At 43.4% G+C, this 22,885-nt stretch overlaps 1 protein-coding gene across 16 annotated transcripts in view; it reads left to right on the top strand.

Annotated features, from left to right (window-relative positions):
* Positions 1-22,885, top strand: part of LOC106561350 (CCR4-NOT transcription complex subunit 1) — a 38,278-nt gene that overhangs the window by 7,846 nt on the left and 7,547 nt on the right. For 3 of the 16 annotated variants that reach the window (XM_082957332.1, XM_082957342.1, XM_082957333.1), the window contains exons 13-38: positions 61-421; positions 3,647-3,778; positions 3,887-4,038; positions 5,655-5,826; positions 5,988-6,189; positions 6,280-6,417; positions 6,818-6,942; positions 9,663-9,949; positions 10,087-10,164; positions 10,325-10,565; positions 10,977-11,117; positions 11,246-11,425; positions 11,517-11,633; positions 11,783-11,893; positions 13,958-14,035; positions 14,128-14,341; positions 14,614-14,765; positions 14,856-15,152; positions 15,248-15,388; positions 15,506-15,610; positions 15,761-15,880; positions 16,019-16,213; positions 16,340-16,482; positions 16,598-16,706; positions 16,875-17,044; positions 19,437-19,668. In XM_082957332.1, the coding sequence (XP_082813458.1) occupies positions 61-421; positions 3,647-3,778; positions 3,887-4,038; positions 5,655-5,826; positions 5,988-6,189; positions 6,280-6,417; positions 6,818-6,942; positions 9,663-9,949; positions 10,087-10,164; positions 10,325-10,565; positions 10,977-11,117; positions 11,246-11,425; positions 11,517-11,633; positions 11,783-11,893; positions 13,958-14,035; positions 14,128-14,341; positions 14,614-14,765; positions 14,856-15,152; positions 15,248-15,388; positions 15,506-15,610; positions 15,761-15,880; positions 16,019-16,213; positions 16,340-16,482; positions 16,598-16,706; positions 16,875-17,044; positions 19,437-19,668 (4,393 nt within the window). The remainder of the gene's footprint in view (positions 1-60; positions 422-3,646; positions 3,779-3,886; positions 4,039-5,654; positions 5,827-5,987; positions 6,190-6,279; positions 6,418-6,817; positions 6,943-9,662; positions 9,950-10,086; positions 10,165-10,324; positions 10,566-10,976; positions 11,118-11,245; positions 11,426-11,516; positions 11,634-11,782; positions 11,894-13,957; positions 14,036-14,127; positions 14,342-14,613; positions 14,766-14,855; positions 15,153-15,247; positions 15,389-15,505; positions 15,611-15,760; positions 15,881-16,018; positions 16,214-16,339; positions 16,483-16,597; positions 16,707-16,874; positions 17,045-19,436; positions 19,669-22,885) is intronic. The other 13 variants (XM_082957341.1, XM_082957343.1, XM_082957334.1 and 10 more) reach the window with 10 other exon arrangements.

Here is a 22,885-nt window from a genome sequence, read left to right on the forward strand (position 1 = left end):
TAATTATTAGAACAAAATCATGCCATTTGATATACGTTATTTGTGATTTTCGCCTCACAGGAAGAGCCTGGACCTGGTGGAAAGCCTCCTGCGCCTTTCTGAGGTGGGCCAGTACGAGCAGGTAAAGCAGCTCTTCAGCTTCCCCATCAAGCACTGTCCCGACATGCTGGTGCTGGCGCTGCTGCAGATAAGCACCTCCTGGCACACCCTGCGCCACGAGCTCATCTCCACCCTCATGCCAATCTTCCTGGGCAACCACCCCAACTCTGCCATCATCTTACACTACGCCTGGCACGGACAGGGCCAGTCCCCCTCTATCCGGCAGCTGATCATGCACTCTATGGCTGAGTGGTACATGAGAGGGGAGCAGTACGACCAGGCCAAGCTGTCCCGCATCCTGGATGTGGCCCAGGACTTGAAGGTAGGGAGGGATCAGTGTTTTTTTTTTTTTTTTTTCAGGAAATGTATAGTTTTGTGAAGGTATGGTGTTCACCCATTCTGCCCAGTGGGTTAAAACGCATTTTGTTGATGGCATTTCACTTCCTTATGTTATAAGATACATTTTACCAAGACAATTGATTCTTCGTGTTCTGAATTGTTCAGTCTGGTCTTTCCCTAACATATCATTAGCATTATATCCAAAAAGTTGGATTTTGTAACCTAATACATCCAATTATAAGCACTGAGCTCTGTTAACCTCTATGGGCTGCGTCCCACCCGTGGTGCACTCCATCAACAGCAGGTGCATTTCAAGAGCGGAAAATTTGAATCCAAATAAATGTCAAAATTCAAATTTTTCAAACATACAACTATTTTACACCCTTTGAAAGATAAACATCTCCTTAATCTAACCACGTTTTACGATTTCAAAAAGGTTTTACGGCGAAAGCATAAATTTAGAGTATGTTAGGACAGTACATTTACAAGAGTTGTGTGTAATGTTTTGTCAATTCAAAGACAGGGTCACCAAAACCATAAAACCAGCTAAAATGATGCACTAACCTTTTACAATCTCCATCAGATGAAACTCCTAGGACATTATGTTAGACAATGCATGCATTTTTAGTTCTATCAAGTTCATATTTATATCCAAAAACAGCGTTTTACTATGGCATTGATGTTGAGGAAATCGTTTCCCTCCAATAACCGGCAGTCAAGTCAGCACCACAAATTAAATAATTAAAATTAGAAAACATTGGTAAAATATTATATTGTCATTTAAAGAATTATAGATTTACATCTCTTGAACGCAATCAACTTGCCAGATTTAAAAATAACCTTACTGGGAAATCACACTTTGCAATAATCTGAGCACTGCGCCCAGAAAAATACGCGTTGCGATACAGACTAGCCGTCATGTTGGGGAGATCTAAAATCGAAAATACTATGTAAATAATCCATTACCTTTGATTCTCTTCATCAGATGTCACTTCCAGGTATCACAGGTCCATAACGAATGTAGTTTTGTTCAAAAAAGCTAATCATTTATGTCCAAAAATCTCCATCTTGTTAGCACATGATCTAAGCCCGCCGGACTTCACTTCATGAACGAGGGGAAAAAATATATTTCCGTTCGTTCAAACATGTCAAACGTTGTATAGCATAAATCATTAGGGCCTTTTTTAACCAGAACATGAATAATATTCAAGGTGGACGAATGCATTCTCTTTTATAACGTATTGGAACGAGGGTACCCAACATGAACTCGCGCGCCAGGTCTAATGGGCCATCATCGTTCCATGGCTCTTGTTCGGTCAGATCTCCCTCCAGAAGACTCAAAACACTTTGTAAAGGCTGGTGACATCTAGTGGAAGCAATAGGAAGTGCCAAAATATTCCTCAGCCCCTGTGTTTTTCAATGGCATAGGTTTAAAGGTAATACAACACATCAGGTATCCACTTCCTGTCAGAAAATGTCTCAGGGTTTTGCCTGCCAAATGAGTTCTGTTATACTCACAGACACCATTCAAACAGTTTTAGAAACTTTAGGGTGTTTTCTATCCATATATAATAAGTATATGCATATTCTAGTTACTGGGTAGGATTAGTAACCAGATTAAATCGGGTACATTTTTTTATCCAGCCGTGCAAATACTGCCCCCTAGCCCTAACAGGTTAACAGAGCGGTGCAGCTTTATCGCCTAAACGTTTGACGATTTTATATTTTCTGGTCCTCGTCTTCCAAGTTGTTTCTGCGGGTCGCAAAATTAGCATGACCTGAGCTGAAATAAATGTAAAGGTTTTGAAAATAAAAAGCTTGGGGTACGCTCAGTGCTCCGGTGACATTTCAGAGATACGTTTGTTTTTGTGAGAAGTCTTTAAAAAATAACAGGAACTTCGCATGAATATGAACAGTGTATACGAAAATATGAAAATACTTAATGTCATGTCTCAAAATCGATATCTCTTACCTCAATTGTTTTTACCCTTGTAGTATGGTTGAAATTAGGGTGACTAAATCAGTGGAGACCAGAGGGGGGAAAAATTCAGGAAAATAGCATCGTGTCAGCTAGCAGATACAATGTCATTGTGCAAACACTAGTTAGCCGTGGCTTGCGAAACTACCTCCAACTTTCTTCATACTGGACACTGACATATATAAATGGTGTCCACAAGTTAATCTGACTCAGGGTGAGTATACTGAACAAAAATATAAATGCAACAATTTCAAAGATTTACTTAGTTACAGTTCATTCATATAAGGAAATCGATCAATTGAAACAAATTCATTAGGCCCTAATCTATGAATTTCATGGGTGGGCCTGGGAGGGCATAGGCCCATCAGTTATATTGGGTGGCTGGTCTGACTATCCCGCATGTGAAGAAGCCGGATGTGGAGGTCCTGGACTGGCGTGGTAACACGTGGTCTGCGGTTGTTGGGCATACTGCCATGTTCTCCATAATTATGGGGGTGGCTTATGGTAGAGAAATGAACATTCAATTCTGTCGACACCTCTGGTGGACATTCCTGCAGTCAGCATGCCAATTGGATGCTCCCTCAACTTGAGACATCTGTTACACATCTGCACATTTTAGGTGCCTTTTATTGTTTCCATCACAAGGTGCACCTGTGTAATGATCATGTTGTTTAATATGCCACACCTGTCAGGTGGATGGATTATTTTGGCCAAGGAGAAATGCTCACTAACGGGTATGTAAACAAAACTGCACAACATTTTAGAGGTGCTTTTGTGCGAATGAGACATTTCTGGGATCTTTTATTTCAGCTGGTGAACCATAGGACCAGCACTTTACATGTTGCGTTTTATATTTTTGTTCAGTATAAAGGGCATCATTGCCAAAATCCAGAGGTATCCCTTGAATCCTCGCACACAATCCAGCCTTACTGATGCAATGCTATTTTCTTGATTTATTACCTTTTTCTTTTCTGGCCTTCATTGATTTAGTTGCCCTAATTTTGACCATCCTACAAGGGTAGAAACTCCATTAAGTTTTAAATGGATTATGATAGTGACATGAGGTTTGGACCATTTTAGTTTTTTTTAGGATTATCTATGTAATGAACACATTTTACCCATTGGTCAAAAGATATATTTTAGATTTTGTACACTATATAAGGCTACTTTGTGCAAGTTTGTTTTTGTTGTTGTTGTTGCAATATCCAAACTGTTCTTCTTGTGTTTCAGTCTCTATCTATGCTGCTAAATGGTACACCATTTGCCTTCGTTATTGACCTTGCTGCACTTGCCTCTCGCCGTGAATACCTCAAACTTGACAAATGGCTGACTGACAAAATCCGAGAGCATGGGGTGAGTGGTGTGAGTTGAGCTTTTAATTTACAGCAATTACAACCAGTATACATACACTTTGCTATAAGAAGTTATTGGGATCTAGTACATGAGTCATTGACCTGTTTGCTGTTCTAGGAGCCCTTCATCCAGGCGTGTGTTACGTTCCTGAAGAGACGTTGTCCCTCTATCATTGGTGGTCTGGCCCTAGAAAAGGACCAGCCCAAAAGCGCCCTCCTTCCCCCGGAAACGATGGCTACCATGCTGGGTTGTCTGCAGTCCTGTGCAGGGTGGGTTTACCTACCAGAGCTTGAGTCATGTGGCCTATGATCAAATTTCCTCTTTCATTACTCAGTCATGTTGTATAGTGCCAAAAGGTCTAGTTTCATAATTAATTTAATTTCAACTTATCTTGTATTGTCTACAAAGGTCATATTCTTCTAGAAATGTTTTTTTATTTATATTTTAACTTAATAACATGTGTAAATATTTCTATGAACATAAAAAGATTCAACAACCGAGACATAAACTGAACAAGTTCCACAGACATGTGACTAAAAGAAATGGAATAATGTGTCGCTGAACAAAGGAGGGGGTCAAAATCAAAAGTAACAGTCAGTATCTGGTGTGGCCACCAGCTGCATTAAGTACTGCAGTGCATTTCCTCATGGACTGCACCAGATTTGCCAGTTCTTGCTGTGAGATGTTACCCCACTCTTCCACCAAGGCACCTGCAAGTTCCCGGACATTTCTGGGGGGAATGGCCCTGATCAAACAGGTCCCAGACGTGGTCAATGGGATTGAGATCCGTGCACTTCGCTGGCCGTGGCAGAACACTGACATTCTTATCTTGCAGGAAGTCACACAGAATGAGCAGTATGGCTGGTGGCATTGTCATGCTGGAGGGTGATGTCAGGATGAGCCTGCAGAAGGGTACCACATGAGGGAGGAGGATGTCTTCCCTGTAACGCATAGCGTTGAGATTGCCTGCAATGACAACAAGCTCAATCCGATGATGCTGTGACACACCGCCCCAGACCATGATGGACCCTCCACCTCCAAATCAATCCCGCTCCAGAGTACAGGCCTCAGTGTAACGCTCATTCCTTCGACGATAAATGCGAATTCGAGCATCACCCCAGGTGAGACAAAACCGCGACTCGTCAGTGAAGAGCACTTTTTGCCAGTCCTGTCTGGTCCATTGGTCGGTTTGTGCCCGTCGGCAACATTGTTGCTGGTGATATCTGGTGAGGACCTGCCTTACAACAGGCCTACAAGCCCTCAGTCCAGCATCTCTCAGCCTATTTAGGACAGTCTGAACACTGATGGAGGGATTGTACGTTCCTGGTGTAACTTGGGCAGTTGTTGCCATGCTGTACCTGTCCCGCAGGTGTGATGTTCAGATGTACCGAGATCCTGTGTAGTTGTGGTCTGCCACTGCGAGGACGATCAGCTGTCCGTCCTGTCTCCCTGTAGTGCTGTCTTAGGCGTCTAACAGTATGGCCGTTGCAATTTATTGCCCTGGCCACATCTGCAGTCCTCATGCCTCCTTGCAGCATGCCTAAGGCACGTTCACGCAGATGAGCAGGGACCCTGGGCATCTTTCTTTTGGTGTATTTCAGTCAGTAGAAAGGCCTCTTTTAGTGTCCTGTTTTCATAACTGACCTTAATTGCTTACCATCTGTAAGCTCTTAGTGTGTTAATGACTGTTCCACAGGTGCATGTTCATTAATTGTTTATGGTTCATTGAACAAGCATGGGAAACAGTGTTTAAACCCTTTACAATGAAGATCTGTGTGAGGTTATTTGGATTTTTACGAATCATCTTTGAAAGACAGGGTTCTGAAAAAGGGACGTTTCTTTATTTGGTGTATGTATATGTTGTTTTTTTTCGGGTTTTTTTCAGGAGCGTCTCTCAAGAGCTCTCCGAGACTATCTTGACCATGGCTGCCAACTGCAGCAACGTCATGAATAAAGCCCGCCAGCCACCACCAGGGGTCATGCCAAAGGGACGTGCTCCCAGCACCAGCAGCCTAGATGCAATTTCCCCTGTGCAAGTGTCGGTGTCTCCTCTCCAGGTGAAGAGCGTTTTATCTAACACTTTATTTGGGTAATGTGTATCAGCTAGAAGCAATACTTTCATCATCCCCTAAATTTGATTGTTTTGTCTTATAACATAATTGTGAACATTAGCCTGAAAGGCAGGTTGCTCAACCTGGTGCTCCATTCTGTGTGTTAGATGGATCCCCTGACAGCCATGGGCTCCCTCAACCTGGGCAGCTCTGCCACCTCTCACACACAGAGTATGCAGAGCTTTCCCACCCCGCTGGGCTCTGCTTTCAGCAACCCCCAGTCCCCAGCTAAGGCCTTCCCTCCACTGTCCAACCCCAGCACACCATTTGGGGGGATTGGAAGTCTCTCTTCACAGCTAGGTAACCCAGGTATGAGGAGAGAACGTGCCATAGATATTTGCATAGTGTTTTGATTACACCATATGGAGGACTGAAGTGGGATGTTTTTCTTTTGTTTAGGTCCGCTGGGATCAGGCATTGGCTCTGGTATTGGTTCTGGTCTTGGAATGCCAGCGGTGAGCAGTGATCCGTTTGGGACGAGGAAGATGAGCACACCAGGCCTGAATCCGCCCACCTTTCAGCAGAGTAAGATGGCCTGTAAGTGGTGGTGGTGTGACTGAGTGTATTTCCTCTGAAAACATTCTTAATATCTCCTAATAGCCTCTTGAAGTAATGAGGGTTTACTTGAATCAATTACAAATGCTTTAACAGTTCTCATCTAAAAATATTGAGTACGATCTGGAAGAAACTGTCTTTTACACATTGAATCAGAGGAAATACAGGTCAGTCCTCCATTAAACGCAAATTATTATGCTTCTAATTGAATGTTTCTGGTGTTTATTGCTTTGATAGTGTAAAGTCTTAAGGTGAAATTGCACTTCAAATGTTTATTTTTATTTTTTATTTGCTGCATTTCATCAGAATATTGAAATGGTTCTGAAGGGTTTTCTTTGGCAGTATTGTTTGATTTGGTCTGGTCTATCGCCTTTTTTTCCAGCTGACCTATCTCAGGTGTGGCCAGAGGCTAACCAGCACTTTAGTAAGGAGATTGACGATGAGGCTAACAGCTACTTCCAGCGCATCTACAACCACCCCCCACACCCCACCATGTCTGTGGATGAGGTTAGTTTCTGAATAAAATGGTCTGCAGTAGTGTTGCACGGTACACTGAAACTTAGGTCATTTTTCGGTACTATAACATGAAAAACAGTTTAGTTCTACATTTTTGGTTCTTTGGTTAAATGTGTCGTACCCTGACTGACAGGATCGTGTCTGGTAATTTGTCGACTGGGCCAGTAACTTCTCAGCGCATTAATTACATTTATATGCTCTGTTGCAGTCTGCTGTAGAAAACTGCTGGTGTCTTAGTGAGTTTACCCGTACAAAACTCATGCTATATTTGAGCAGTATGAGTGGCCGTTCATTCTAGCACCCACGCTTCACTTGAGCGAGCTGATGCATTCACACGGCACACACGAGCTGTGCAGACTATTAAAAAGAAGCGCTCATCAATCCACTTGCTGAGCTTATTTTTTCTTTTAGGGAAATTTATTTGCTAAAGTCAACTTTCAATAGTGAAAATGGTAGCAAATTAGCAGTAGGCTACTGTCGATAGTTTACAAAAAGAAAGCTCTACAAAAAGACATCTAGCATTCGTATTGGCTACTGTAGCCAGAACTTTCTCAAAAGAGAGGCTAGCTTAAAGGGGCAACATTATTTTTAACATTGGTATAATTTGGCCATAGATGAGCACATTTTGTCTATGTACCCAATTTGTATTATACACTGCTCAAAAAAATAAAGGGAACACTAACACATCCTAGATCTGAATGAAATAATCTTATTAAATAGTTTTATCTTTTCATAGTTGAATGTGCTGACAACAAAATCACACAAAAATAATCAATGGAAATCCAATTTATCAACCCATGGAGGTCTGGATTTGGAGTCACACTCAAAATTAAAGTGGAAAACCACACTACAGGCTGATCCAACTTTGATGTAATGTCCTTAAAACAAGTCAAAATGAGGCTCACGTGCCTGTATGACCTCCCTACAACGCCTGGGCATGCTCCTGATGAGGTGGAGGATGGTCTCCTGAGGGATCTCCTCCCAGACCTGGACTAAAGCATCCGCCAACTCCTGGACAGTCTGTGGTGCAACGTGGCGTTGGTGGATGGAGCGAGACATGATGTGCTCAATTGGATTCAGGTCTGGGGAACGGGCGGGCCAGTCCATAGCATCAATGCCTTCCTCTTGCAGGAACTGCTGACACACTCCAGCCACATGAGGTCTAGCATTGTCTTGCATTAGGAGGAACCCAGGGCCAACCGCACCAGCATATGTTCTCACAAGGGGTCTGAGGATCTCATCTCGGTACCCAATGGCAGTCAGGCTACCTCTGGCGAGCACATGGAGGGCTGTGGAGGGCCCCCCCAAAGAAATGCCACCCCACACCATGACTGACCCACCGCCAAACCGGTCATGCTGGAGGATGTTGCAGGCAGCAGAACGTTCTCCACGGCATCACCAGACTCTGTCATGTGTCACATGTGCTCAGTGTGAACCTGCTTTCATCTGTGAAGAGCACAGGGCGCCAGTGGCGAATTTGCCAATCTTGGTGTTCTCTGGCAAATGCCAAACGTCCTGCACAGTGTTGGGCTGTAAGCACAACCCCCACCTGTGGACGTCGGGCCCTCATACCACCCTCATGGAGTCTGTTTCTGACTGTTTGAGCAGACACATGCACATTTGTGGCCTGCTGGAGGTCATTTTGCAGGGCTCTGGCAGTGCTCCTCCTTGCACAAAGGCGGAGGTAGCGGTCCTGCTGCTGGGTTGTTGCCCTCCTACGGCCTCCTCCACGTCTCCTGATGTATTGGCCTGTCTCCTGGTAGCGCCTCCATGCTCTGGACACTACGCTGACAGACACAGCAAACCTTCTTGCCACAGCTCGCATTGATGTGCCATCCTGGATGAGCTGCACTACCTGAGCCACTTGTGTGGGTTGTAGACTCAGTCTCATGCTACCACTAGAGTGAAAGCACCGCCAGCATTCAAAAGTGACCAAAACATCAGCCAGGAAGCATAGGAACTGAGAAGTGGTCTGTGGTTACCACCTGCAGAACCACTCCTTTATTGGGGGTGTCTTGCTAATTGCCTATAATTTCCACCTGTTGTCTATTCCATTTGCACAACAGCATGTGACATTTATTGTCAATCAGTGTTGCTTCCTAAGTGGACAGTGTGATTGACTTGGATTTACATTGTGTTGTTTAAGTGTTCCCTTTATTCTTTTGAGCAGTATATTGTTTTGTATGCTGTCTTATATGGTTTTGTAGAAGGATTTTAGGTTGTCCACATTTTTATTTGTTTCTCTTATTTTAACTACAGAAGTCAAGTGGCTAATACGCTATGTTCTTTTGCCTCTGTATCGTTTTGGCATCGAGTATTGTGACTTGAGTTGTCGCGATACGACAATACCTGATTTTCCATGTCAAAAAGGAAAACACAAAGCAGGCTGAACTCTTTGGTCCTTTAATAAATCTACTGTATGCAAAAAGATTGGAAAATAAATGTTTATTCTGGTTGACAACATAAGGCTGCTTGTTATCAACGTTAGGACTGTTTTCCTCAATTTGTCTGCTTTATGTTTTGTTTCCTTACCAGTATTGAGATACTCAGAGGTATTGTGGTATCGTTACAACCCTAATTGTGATACTTAACCTGGTATTAAAGTAAAAATTCTGGTATTGTGACATCCCTAGTCTGCAGGCTGTTGCAGGCCAGTGACAGTGTTTATCAAGCTGGCAGCTGCTAAATCCTTGGTGCCTGTCTCTCTGCAGGTGCTGGAGATGCTGCAGAGGTTCAAGGACTCCACCATCAAGCGAGAGCGTGAGGTCTTTAACTGTATGCTGAGGAACTTGTTCGAGGAGTACCGCTTCTTCCCCCAGTACCCTGACAAGGAGCTACACATCACCGCCTGCCTGTTCGGGGGGATCATTGAGAAAGGCCTTGTCACCTACATGGCCCTCGGACTGGCCCTCCGATATGTACTCGAAGCCTTGAGGAAACCATTTGGGTCCAAAATGTATTATTTTGGAATCGCTGCTCTAGATAGATTCAAAAATAGGTATGGACTATTATCTGTCTTCAGATGTTTGATGGAATTCCACACTGAATATTTGCATGTTGCTAAAGAATGTTGCGCATGTATGATTCAAATGATCTGTGACTGCTGTAGGGCTAATTTGATTTTTCCCTCTCTAGACTGAAGGACTATCCCCAATATTGTCAGCACTTGGCCTCAATCGGCCACTTTCTGCAATTCCCCCATCATTTACAAGAGGTAATTGGATTTCCTGTATATTTGTGACACAATCGGTCATTCTTCATCTGTACATGTATCTTCCTTGTTTTTATACTGATATCCATAACACCTTAGCCAGAGGTGTGGATCCTACTTCACGATAAATAAGTCTCTCGCTCTGGCACTTTCGAATATCCTGTGCGTGCAGTATATCGAGTATGGCCAACAGTCACGGGACCCTCCGGTGAAGATGCAGGGATCCATCACCACCCCAGGAAGCCTGGCGTTTGCTCAAGCTCAGGCCCAGTCTCAGCCTCCCAAAGCCCCCCAGCCTGGACAGCCCAGCACCCTGGTCACCACAGCTACCACCACCACCACTGTCACCAAAACCACTACCATCACCCGGCCTACCCCTGGCAGCTTCAAGAAGGATGTGCCGGTGAGTACCTGGGGAAACAGGGAGTCACTTGCACCATATATATGGCAATGTTTTTCTCTGGTCATGTAAAATGACTCTAGCAAACCAGTGCATCAGTTTTCCTGCTTTGCCATAGTTTGTGTCAATGGCAACATTCTGAACCGTTCTATGAGGAACGCTCTCTGGTTTTCACATTTGATATGCTCATTTTGGTTTACAAAGACTAAAGGAACGTAAACACCAGGAAATATTTTTAACAAATGTGTGACAAGCCTAAAATAATGAGTTGAAGCTGTGTCACTGAAGAAATACTCCAGTGGTGTGGTGTGGTTGTTTGGCAAATATGCCCTCACTAAGAATTGAGGTTTCCCAAATAGAGCTTATAATATTGAAAAGCAACATTTTTGTTTTGAATGTATATTGTAATTTCAGCCCTCCATCAACACCACAAACATCGACACACTTCTAGTAGCAACAGACCAAACCGAGAGGATTGTGGAACCCCCAGAAAATGTTCAAGAGAAAATTGCTTTCATCTTCAATAACCTGTCACAATCCAACATGACACAGAAGGTCTGCCATAGATATATTTTTGTTTACTACCTGGTGTTGCAAAAGCATGCTATATTGAGAATCTTGGTTTTGGCCAAAATAAATGTCTACTTCTACTAATGCTTTTGTACTTTCATTTAACTTTCAAGGTTGAGGAGTTAAAGGAGACTGTCAAAGAGGAGTTCATGCCCTGGGTCTCTCAGTATCTGGTCATGAAGAGGGTCAGCATTGAGCCCAACTTCCACAGCCTGTACTCCAACTTCCTGGACACCCTGAAGAACCCAGAGTTTGTCAAAATGGCCCTGAATGAAACTTACAGAAACATCAAGGTGAAGAGTTATTCACTAAATCAACTTTTATGGACAATAGTTTGTGAACTCATCAGAGATATTTAATTGCTAACCTTTCTCCATGTGACAGGTTCTCCTTACCTCTGATAAGGCAGCTGCAAACTTCTCTGATCGATCCCTACTGAAGAATTTGGGTCACTGGCTTGGTATGATCACTCTGGCTAAAAACAAGCCCATCCTGTACACTGTGAGTAGATTTCCTCATTTTAAAATGTTGGCCTGTATTAAACTTTCCATTTTGTTTTCCTCCCAACAAATAACCAAATGTTTGTAATTGTGCCCCAAGATGGTATTTTGTGTTTAACCTGTGTTTTATTTGATTATTTTTCCTGTTAGGATTTGGAGGTGAAATCCCTCTTGTTGGAAGCGTATGTCAAGGGGCAGCAGGAGCTACTCTATGTGGTCCCGTTTGTGGCCAAAGTCCTGGAATCCAGTTTACGTAGCGTGGTAAAGCCACATTCTCACCAACATTTTTAAGTATATCAATATGCATCTGGATTCACATTTTAATTTCTAGGGGAAAACTTTTACATTGTTAACCTCTTACATCTAGACGTTCCGCTAGCGGAACACCTGCTCCAATATCCAATGATGGGCGTGGCGCAAAATACAAATTCCTCTAAAATCCGAAAACTTCCATTTTTCAAACATATGACTATTTTACAGCATTTTAAAGACAAGACTCTCGTTAATCTAACCACACTGTCCGATTTCAAAAAGGCTTTACAGCGAAAGCAAAGCATTAGATTATGTCAGCAGAGTACCCAGCCAGAAATAATCAGACACCCATTTTTCAAGCTAGCATATAATGTCACAAAAAACAAAACCACAGCTAAATGTAGCACTAACCTTTGATGATCTTCATCAGATGACAACCCTAGGACATTATGTTATACAATGCATGCATGTTTTGTTCAATCAAGTTCATATTTATATCAAAAAACAGCTTTTTTACATTAGCATGTGACGTTCAGAACTAGCATACCCCCCGCAAACCTCCGGTGAATTTACTAAATTACTCACGATAAACATTCACAAAAAACATAATTATTTTAAGAATTATAGATACAGAACTCCTCTATGCACTCTATGTCCGATTTTAAAATAGCTTTTCGGTGAAAGCACATTTTACAATATTCTCAGTAGATAGCCCAGCCATCACGGCTAGCCATTTAGACACCGACCAAGTTTAGCCCTGACCAAAATCAGATTTACTATTAGAAAAGTTTGATTACCTTTGATGTTCTTCGTCAGAATGCACTCCCAGGACTTCTACTTCAATAACAAATGTTGGTTTGGTCCAAAATAATCCATAGTTATGTCCAACAGCGGCGTTTTGTTCATGCGTTCTAGACACTATCCGAATGGTAAATAAGGGTCGCGCGCATGGCGCATTTCGTGACAAAAGATTTCTAAATATTTCATTACCGTACTTCGAAGCATGTCAACCGCTGTTTAAAATCAATTTTTATGCCATTTTTCTCGTAAAAAAGCAATAATATTCCGACCGGGAATCTGCGTTTCGGTAAATAGAGGGAAAAACAGAAAGACAGGGGCGGCCAGTGCACGCGCCTAAGCCCACTGTCCCCTGATCGGCCACTTGACAAACGCGATAATGTGTTTCAGCCAGGGCTTTGAATTACGTCATTCAGCATTTTCCCGGGCTCTGAGAGCCCATTGGAGCCGTAGGAAGTGTCACGTAACAGCAGAGATCCTTTGTAATGGATAGAGATGACAAAGACGGCCAAGAAATGGTCAGACAGGGTACTTCCTGTACAGAATCTTCTCAGGTTTTGGCCTGCCAAATGAGTTCTGTTATACTCAGACACCATTCAAACAGTTTTAGAAACTTTGGAGTGTTTTCTATCCAAAGCTAATAATTATATGCATATTCTAGTTTCTGGGCAGGAGTAATAATCATATTAAATCGGGTACGTTTTTTATCCAGCCGTGAAAATACTGCCCCCTAGCCATAACAGGTTAACAGTGCGAATTGTTCAGTGACCGTGAGCTTGAGCCCAGCACAGACTGAGCCATCTCCTGCAGGCAGGAATAGTGAGACAGCCAACCCAACAGACAATATTTGGGCCTGGGGTATTTCCCCTGACTAAGGCCTGCCTATTACTAGACTAGTTTTTCTTGGGCAGGTTGCTTGTTCAAGAGAAATAATGGGCCCTAAGACTGATCCACAGAAAAAGAAAGTGAGCCAGTCCCATCAGGCAGAGTACCTACAGCAGGAGACAGGAAGCCAGTCAGAGATAGATGACGTAGACCAGTATAGACAGCATTATAGCCCACCTCCAGAAGAAGCAAAGAGGTGCAGAGTATGTGTGCAATATTTTTGTTAAAAAAAAATATACAATTTGTTTTTGTTTAGGAGCCAATCGCTCTCTGGTTATTTTATTTGTTACACTTGTTAGCACTGGGTTTGTGTATTGGCACATTTCTTAGCTATTATGCCTTCAATGTTTTTAAGAGCAGGTTGACTTAAACGCCATTTAATATCCTCAGATTTTCCGACCCCAGAATCCCTGGACGATGGCCATCATGAATGTTCTGGCAGAGCTGCATACGGAGCATGATCTCAAGGTCAGGGAACCCTGTCTCTTTCATCTACCAGTCACACCATGTTTCTAAAAGTTTTCAGGTACTGATTTGTCATTGTGCTTTTCTCACTATAGCTGAACTTGAAGTTTGAGATTGAGGTGCTGTGTAAGAATTTATCATTGGACATCAATGACCTGAAGCCTGGCACCCTTCTGAAGGACAAAGACAAGTTGAAGAGCCTGGAGGAACAGCTCTCTGCACCAAAGAAAGAGGCCAAGCCCCCTGAAGAAATGCTCCCTGTTGTTAGCACAGGTATCCAGCACTTTCAAATTGGGATGCCCCTTGTCGGTGTGTGGATATCTTTCTAACAAATGTATTTCAATGTTTGTTTCATGTGATTGTAATGTTGGTCCCCATGTACATTGAAATGGAAATATTTCATCATAATTTGATGAATGATTTAAGCTCATAATACGATCATTTCAATGTAGAATAATAACCTACATTTGTTCAAGTGTTTTGCCAAGAATATTTAACCCATTGCTTTTTCATTTGTTCTGTTAATCGAGCTGCTGCTCTCGGGCTGTATTTTAATCAAAAGAGCGTTTTGTAACCAACAGGAGACTTTCTTCCATTTGCAGCTGCGCCATCCACTCCTGCCGCAACCACCACTTGCTCAGCTACTGGGCCCCCTACCCCACAGTTTAGCTATCATGACATCAATGTGTACGCCCTTGCAGGGCTAGCCCCTCACATCAATATCAACATCAACGTAAGTAGCACTCTCACTCAAATACCTGGGTTTTGACCTACACATGGTATTTGGGGATGTTGTGGTACTAAGACTCTTCTCTCCCTGCAGATCCCCTTGCTCCAAGCCCACCCTCAGCTGAAGCAGTGTGTGAGACAGTCCATTGAGCGGGCCGTGCAGGAGCTCGTCCACCCTGTGGTGGACCGTTCCATCAAGATCGCCATGACTACCTGCGAGCAAATTGTCAGGAAGGACTTTGCCCTGGACTCCGAGGAGTCGCGCATGCGTGTGGCCGCCCATCACATGATGCGTAACCTGACCGCCGGCATGGCCATGATCACCTGCCGGGAGCCCCTGCTCATGAGCATCGCTACCAACCTGAAGAACAGCTTTGCCGCAGCCCTCAGGGTATAGTCGCCTTCATTCACATCCACAAAGCGCTATATAAAATAAATCTTATTAGTGTTCCTTTTGCTTATTGCTTTGGTCCTGTCCCCCTCCAGGCCCCCACCCCCCAGCAGAGAGAGATGATGGAGGAGGCTGCTGCCAGGGTTGCCCAGGACAACTGTGAGCTGGCCTGCTGCTTCATCCAGAAGACTGCGGTGGAGAAGGCTGGCCCAGAGATGGACAAGAGACTGGCCACGGTTAGTGGTTATGGGCTCATCACCATATTGGCACTGGGATGCTGCTCTTGTCTGTATAGTGTCCACAACTTTTGTCTGATGGCTGACTGTTGTACCTTTACTCATTCTCTCCTGTAGGAGTTTGAGCTGAGGAAGCACGCCCGTCAGGAGGGTCGTCGCTACTGCGACCCTGTGGTGCTGACCTACCAGGCAGAGCGCATGCCAGAGCAGATCAGACTCAAGGTGAGCACACCTAGGTTATAGCGCTCCACTTTCTCTCCTATTATCGGTATAGTCGAGAAAACGTGAATGAAAAAATGCTTAATCAATGCAAATGATATCAAAGACTGCGTTTGCATCTGGACTATTTACTGAGCCAAATTTCTACCACAGGTTGGAGGAGTAGACCCCAAACAGCTGGCAGTGTACGAGGAGTTTGCCAGGAATGTTCCAGGCTTCCTACCCAGCAACGACCTGTCTCAGCCCACTGGATTCCTTGCCCAGCCCATGAAGGTAGGCTCTCATATCACTGGAAGAGAGAACTTCCTGATTTTGCATTTTCTGCTGTCTTTAACATAACCCAACCTGATTTTAAGGTTAAGAACTTTACTCAAGTACCATATAACTGTCTCTGTCTTGTGTTTATTACAGCAACAGGCATGGGCCACAGACGACGTGGCTCAGATCTATGACAAGTGCATGGCGGACCTGGAGCAGCACCTCCATGCCATCCCCCCAGCGCTGGCCATGAACCCCCAGACTCAGGCCCTGCGCAGTCTGTTGGAGGCAGTGGCCCTGGCCAGGAACTCCCGGGATGGCATTGCTGCTCTCGGCCTGCTGCAGAAGGTCAGGGACTACTCCGCACACAAACAACACTAGGAAAACACACATAGATAGTTGTCTTTACGAATACACAGATCTCAGTAGAAAAGATCTCTTCCTGTGTCCCTCATCTCTCCTTCCTTGTTCTAGGCTGTGGAGGGTCTGCTCGATGCCACCAGTGGTGCCGATGCTGACCTGCTCCTGCGGTACAGAGAGTGTCACCTGCTGGTGCTCAAAGCCCTCCAGGACGGCCGGGCATACGGACCACAATGGTGCAACAAACAGATTACCAGGTTGGTATCCCCTTAACCTTCCCATGATAGGGTTAAGTTTTTTGCTCAAATGAAGAGGGGAAACTAAATCCACTCATTAATTTGTTAATGTATGTGATATCTTTACTTGTTCCAGGTGCCTGATTGAGTGCCGTGATGAGTACAAGTACAACGTGGAGGCTGTGGAGCTGCTGATCAGAAACCACCTGGTCAACATGCAGCAGTACGACCTGCACCTGGCACAGGTAAACACCACTACACACCTTTTATTAAGCATTGAGATATTGTAGGGCGAGCAATGCCATCTGTCAGTAGTCCATCTTGATTCTATACAACTGAATAAAGGGCATGTGGTGTATTCCGTCCCTTTGTCACTATCTTAAAACCCCTGTGTGTATGTTTCTCTTGTCTAGTCTATGGAGAACGGTCTGCACTACATGGCAGTGGCATTTGCCATGCAGCTGGTAAAGCTGCTGCTGGTGGATGAGCGCAGTGTGAGCCACATCACAGAGGCCGACCTGTTCCACACCATCGAGACTCTGATGAGAACCAGCGCACACTCCAGGGCCAATGCACCTGAGGGGTGAGTCCTTCTCTGTCCTAATTTAATTAGGATTTTGGGTTGTGTTCATTAACTTCCCTGGGCTAGGTGGGACGCTTGCACCTAGTCAACAGCCAGTGGAATCGCGTGGCGCGAAATACAAATACCTCAAATGCTATAACTTAAATTTCTCAAACATATGACTATTTTACACCATTTTAAAGACAACTCTCGTTAATCTAACCACATTGTCCGATTTCAAAAAGGCTTTACAGCGAAAGCAAAGCATTAGATTATGTCAGGAGAGTACCCTGCCAAAAATAATCACACAGCCATTTTCAAAGCAAGCATATATGTCACAAAAAACAAAACCACAGCTAAATGCAGCACTAACCTTTGATCTTCATCAGATGACACTCCTAGGACATTGTTATACAATACATGCATGTTTTGTTCAATCAAGTTCATATTTATATCAAAAAACAGCTTTTTACATTAGCATGTGATGTTCAGAACTAGCATACCCACCGCAAACTTCCAGTGAATTTACTAAATTCCTCATGATTAACTTTCACGAAATACATAAGTTATTTTAAGAATTACAGATACAGAACTCCTTTATGCAATCGCGGTGTCAGATTTTAAAATAGCTTTTTGGCGAAAGCACATTTTGCAATATTCTGAGTAGATAGCCCGGCTAGCTAATTTGACACCCACCAAGTTTGGGGCTCACCAAACTCAGAATTACTATTAGAAAAATTGGATTACCTTTGCTTTTCTTCGTTAGAATGCACTCCCAGGACTTCTACTTCAACAACAAATGTTGTTTTGGTTCCAAATAATCCATAGTTATATTCAAATACCTCCGTTTTGTTCGTGCGTTCAGGTCACTATCCGAAGGGTGACGCGCGAGCGCATTTCGTGACAAAAAATGTCAAAATATTCCATTACCGTTCCCTCGAAGCATGTCAAACGCTGTTTAAAATCATTTTTTATGCTATTTTTCTCTTAAAATAGCGATAATATTCCAAACGGGCGACGTTGTATTCATTCAAAGGCTGAAAGAAAAAAATTGAGAATTCTCATGAACGCGCATCTCGGTGTCACTGTCCCCAGGCTGACCACTCACAAATTCTCCTGCTGTTTTTCGCCCAGAGACAGCAGACACCCCATTACACTTTCTGCCGGCTTCTGAGAGCCAATGGAAGCCTTAGAAAATGTCACGTTACAGCAGAGATGCTGTATTTTCGATAGAGATGCAACTGAAGGACAACAAATAGTCAGAGGGCGCTTCCTGTTTGGAATCTTCTCAGGTTTTGGCCTGCCATATGAGTTCTGTTATACTCACAGACACCATTCAAACAGTTTTAGAAACTTTAGTGTCTTCTATCTAAATCTACTAATTATATGCATATTCTCATTTCTGGGCAAGAGTAGTAACCAGTTTAAATCGGGTACGTTTTTTTATCCGGCCATGCAGCTCTGGTAAACATTCCTGCAGTCAGCATGCCAATTCCACCATTTGTCTTAGGCCTCACTCCCCCTTATCTGAGATATCTACTGCAGCCCTTATCCTCCACATGCAACACCCGTTCTGCCAGTCACATTCTGTTAAAGGTCCCCAAAGCGCACACACCCCTGGGTTGCTCGTCTTCTCAGTTCGCTGCAGCTAGCGACTGGAACAAGCTGCAACAAACACTCAAACTGGGCAGTTTTATCTTAATCTCTTCAGACTCAATCATGGACACTCTTACTGACAGTTGTGGCTGCTTTGCGGGATGTATTGTCTTTACCTTCTTGCCCTTTGTGCTATTGTCTGTGCCCAATGTTTGTATCATGTTTTTTGTTGTCATGTGTTGCTGCCATGCTGTGTTGTCTTAGGTCTCTTTATGTAGTGTTGTCTTGTTGTGATGCGTGTTTGTCCTATATTTTTATTTTTAATCCCAGACCCTGTCCCACAGGAGGCCTTTTGGTAGGCCGTCATTGTAAATAAGAATTTGTTCTTAACTGACTTGCCTAGTTGAGTAACTTGAGACATCTGTGGCATTGTGGTGTGAGAACTGCACATTTGTGGCCTTTTATTGTCCACAGCACAAGGTGCATCTGTGTAATGAGTGCTATTTAATCAGCTTCTTGATATGCCACACCAGGAGAAATGCTCACTAACAGTGATGTAAACAAATTTGGGCACATTTTGAAAAGCTTGTTGTGCGTATGGAAAATGTGTGAGATCTTTTTAATTTCAGCTCATAAAACATGGGACTAACACTTTACATGTGGCATATTTATATTTTGTAGTTCAGGCGGTCCCTATTTTCAGTTTGTCTTCAATTTGGTGCGTAATGAATACCACCTTGGAGATGTGGAGTTTATTGGGGTGTTGGTGTACATATGTTTGTAGTTTTCTAACTGATTTGTGTCTTGTGATCCCCAGGCTTCCTCAGCTGATGGATGTAGTCCGCTCTAACTATGAGGCCATGATCGATCGGGCCCATGGAGGACCCAACTTTATGATGCACTCTGGCATCTCCCAAGCGTCTGAGTACGACGACCCGCCGGGCCTGAGGGAGAAGGCAGAGTACTTGCTGAGGGAATGGGTCAACCTGTACCACTCTGCAGCCGCCGGCCGGGACAGCACCAAGGCCTTTTCTGCTTTTGTGGGCCAGGTACAGCACACACACTTGTCTTATCTTTTAACCATCTTTGCCTTATGACAGGTTCCTCCAAGGCAGTTACCTGGTTTGCCTTACAATACAAGAGCACAGCACAAGTCATGTCCTTGACAGAGTGGGTCTTAGTGCTCATGGTAGCAACCCCATTATCTTGGAACCCACTGCTGTGCTCACCAAGCAGCAGTGTTACTTATGAGACTGGACATTTATACTAAAATCTTAGAAATGTGGGTTCCTGGATCCATTCACAGCATTACAAGGCTATGTTGAGACAATGACTTATCAATGGCCCAGCTCACCTTAACCCTACCATTGTGACGCTGAGTTGTCATAATGCTTCAGCAAATGGACATTATACCAGGGGTGTTGGTAAACACAATGTAACTAACTTAATTTATGTCTCTCTGAATGCCTCTGCTGATCCTACAGCTATTGTATGCAGTAATCAGGTGCCTATGAACCAGAGTTAACTGTTAGCACTGAGGTGGTGTGCCCTAGAAGGAAGTCCACTGTGTGCAGCTCACCCTGCACTAATATAAATAGCATGAGCATGTCTACTTCTGCTAAGCTTCCCAGTAAAACATCAAGCATCCCAGAAAAGTGCTAAAAAAAAATAGCCCACATGAACATATGTAGCTTAAGACACAAGGTTCATGAAATTAACTTGCGAGTAACAAATATTCATATACTATTTCTGACACTCACTTAGATAATACCTTTGATACAGTGGTAGCAATAGATGGTTACAAAATCTACTGAAAAGACAAATGCCCAATGGTTGAGATGTTGTGGGTTTAATATTCAGAACCACATTCCTGAAAAGCTTTGAAGAACTCATGTTAAATACTGTTGAAGTTATACGGCTACAGGTTCATCTGCCTCACCTAAAGCCCATTCTGGTGGGAAGCTGCTATAGACCACCATGTGCTAACTTTATCTGGATATCGTGTGAAATGCTTGATAATGTACAGTCGTGGCCAAAAGTTTTGAGAATGACACGCATATTCATTTCCACAACGTTTGCTGCTTCAGTGTCTTTAGATATTTTTGTCAGATGTTACTATGGAACTAACCAAGCATTTCATAAGCGTCAAAGGCTTTTATTGACAATTACATGAAGTTGATGCAAAGAGTCAATATTTGCATTGTTGACCCTTTTCAAGACCTCTGCAATCCACCCTGGCATGCTGTCAATTAACTTCTGGGTCACATCCTGACTGATGGCAGCCCATTCTTGCATAATCAATGCTTGGAGTTTGTCAGAATTTGTGGGTTTTTGTTTGTCCAACCGCCTCTTGAGGATTGACCACAAGTTCTCAGTGGGATTAAGGTCTGGAGTTTCCTGGCCATGGACCCAAAATATCGATGTTTTGTTCCCCGAGCCACTTAGTTATCACTTTTGACTTATGGCAAGGCGCTCCATCATGCTGGAAAAGGCATTGTTCGTCACAAATGGTCTCAGGATGCTTTACTGTTGACATGACACAGGACTGATGGTAGCACTCACCTTGTCTACTTCAGACAAGCTTTTTTTCCGGATGCCCCAAACAATCAGAAAGGGGATTCATCAGAGAAAATGACTTCAGCAGTCCAATCCCTGTACCTTTTGCAGAATATGTCTGTCCCTGATGTTTTTCCTGGAGAGAAGTGGCTTCTTTGCTGCCCTTGACATCAGGCCATCCTCCAAAAGTCTTCACCTCACTGTGCGTGCAGATGCACTCACACCTGCCTGCTGCCATTTCTGAGCAAGCTCTGTACTGGTGGTGCCCCGATCCCGCAGCTGAATCAACTTTAGGAGACGGTCCTGGCGCTTGCTGGACTTTCTTGGGCGCCCTGAAGCCTTCTTCACAACAATGGAACCGCTCTCCTTGAAGTTCTTGATGATCCGATAAATGGTTAATTCAGGTGCAATATCCTTGCCCGTGAAGTCCTTTTTGTGCAAAGCAATGATGACGGCACGTGTTTCCTTGCATGTAACCATGGTTGACAGAGAAAGAACAATGATTCCAAGCACCACCCTCCTTTTGAAGCTTCCAGTCTGTTATTTGAACTCAATTAGCATGACGGTGATCTCCAGCCTTGTCCTCGTCAACACTCACACCTGTGTTAACGAGAGAATCACTGACATGTCAGCTGGTCCTTTTGTGGCAGGGCTGAAATGCAGTGGAAATGTTTTTTAGGGATTAATTTGCATGGCGAAGAGGGACTTGGCAATTAATTGCAATTCATCTGATTACTCATAACATTCTGGAGTATATGTAAATTGCCATCATACAAACTGAGGCAGCAGACTTTGTGAAAATTAATATTTGTGTCATTCTCAACGTTTGGCCACGACTGAATGTGATATCAACAGAGGTATATTTTCTGAATGATTTAAGTATTGACTGGCTTACATCAAGCTGCCCACTCAAGAAAAAGCTACAAACTGTAACCAGTGCCTGCAACCTGGTTCAGGTTATCAGTCAACTTACCAGGGTAGTTACCAACAGCACAGGAATGAGATCATCATGTATTGATCACATCTTTATTAATGCTGCAGAAATTTGCTTGAAAGCAGTATCCAGATCCATCGGATGTAGTGATCACAATATAGTAGCAATATCTAGGAAAACCAAAGTTCCAAAGGCTGGGCCTAATATAGTGTATGAGGTCATACAATACATTTTGTAGCAATTCCTATGTTGATGTAAAGAATATTTGTTGGTCTGTAGTGCCGCTGGACACATTTATGAAATTGCTTATTCCAATTACTAATAAAATTACTAATAAGCATGCACCCATTAACCTCTCTAGGACATATGGGACGGTAGCGTCCCACCTCACCAACAGCCAGTGAAAGTGCAGGGCGCCAAATTCAAAACAACAAAAATCTCATAATTCACATTTCTCACACATACAAGTATTGTACACCATTTTAAAGATAATCTTCTTGTTAATCCAACCACATTGGTCGAATTAAAAAAGGCTTTACGGCGAAAGCATAGCATTAGATTGTTAGGACAGCGCCTAGAAAAGAAAAACCACACAGCCATTTTCCAAGCAAGGAGAGGCGTCACAAAAACCAGAAATACAGCTAAAATTAATCACTAACCTTTGATCTTCATCAGATGGCACTGATAGGACTTCATGTTACACAATACATGTATGTTTTGCTCAATAAAGTTCATATTTATATCCAAAAAACCCATTTTACATTGGCGTGTAATGT

The sequence above is a fragment of the Salmo salar genome, chromosome 10, assembly GCF_965601325.2.
Source record: "Salmo salar chromosome 10, fSalSal1, whole genome shotgun sequence".
Classification (NCBI taxonomy): Eukaryota; Metazoa; Chordata; class Actinopteri; order Salmoniformes; family Salmonidae; genus Salmo; species Salmo salar.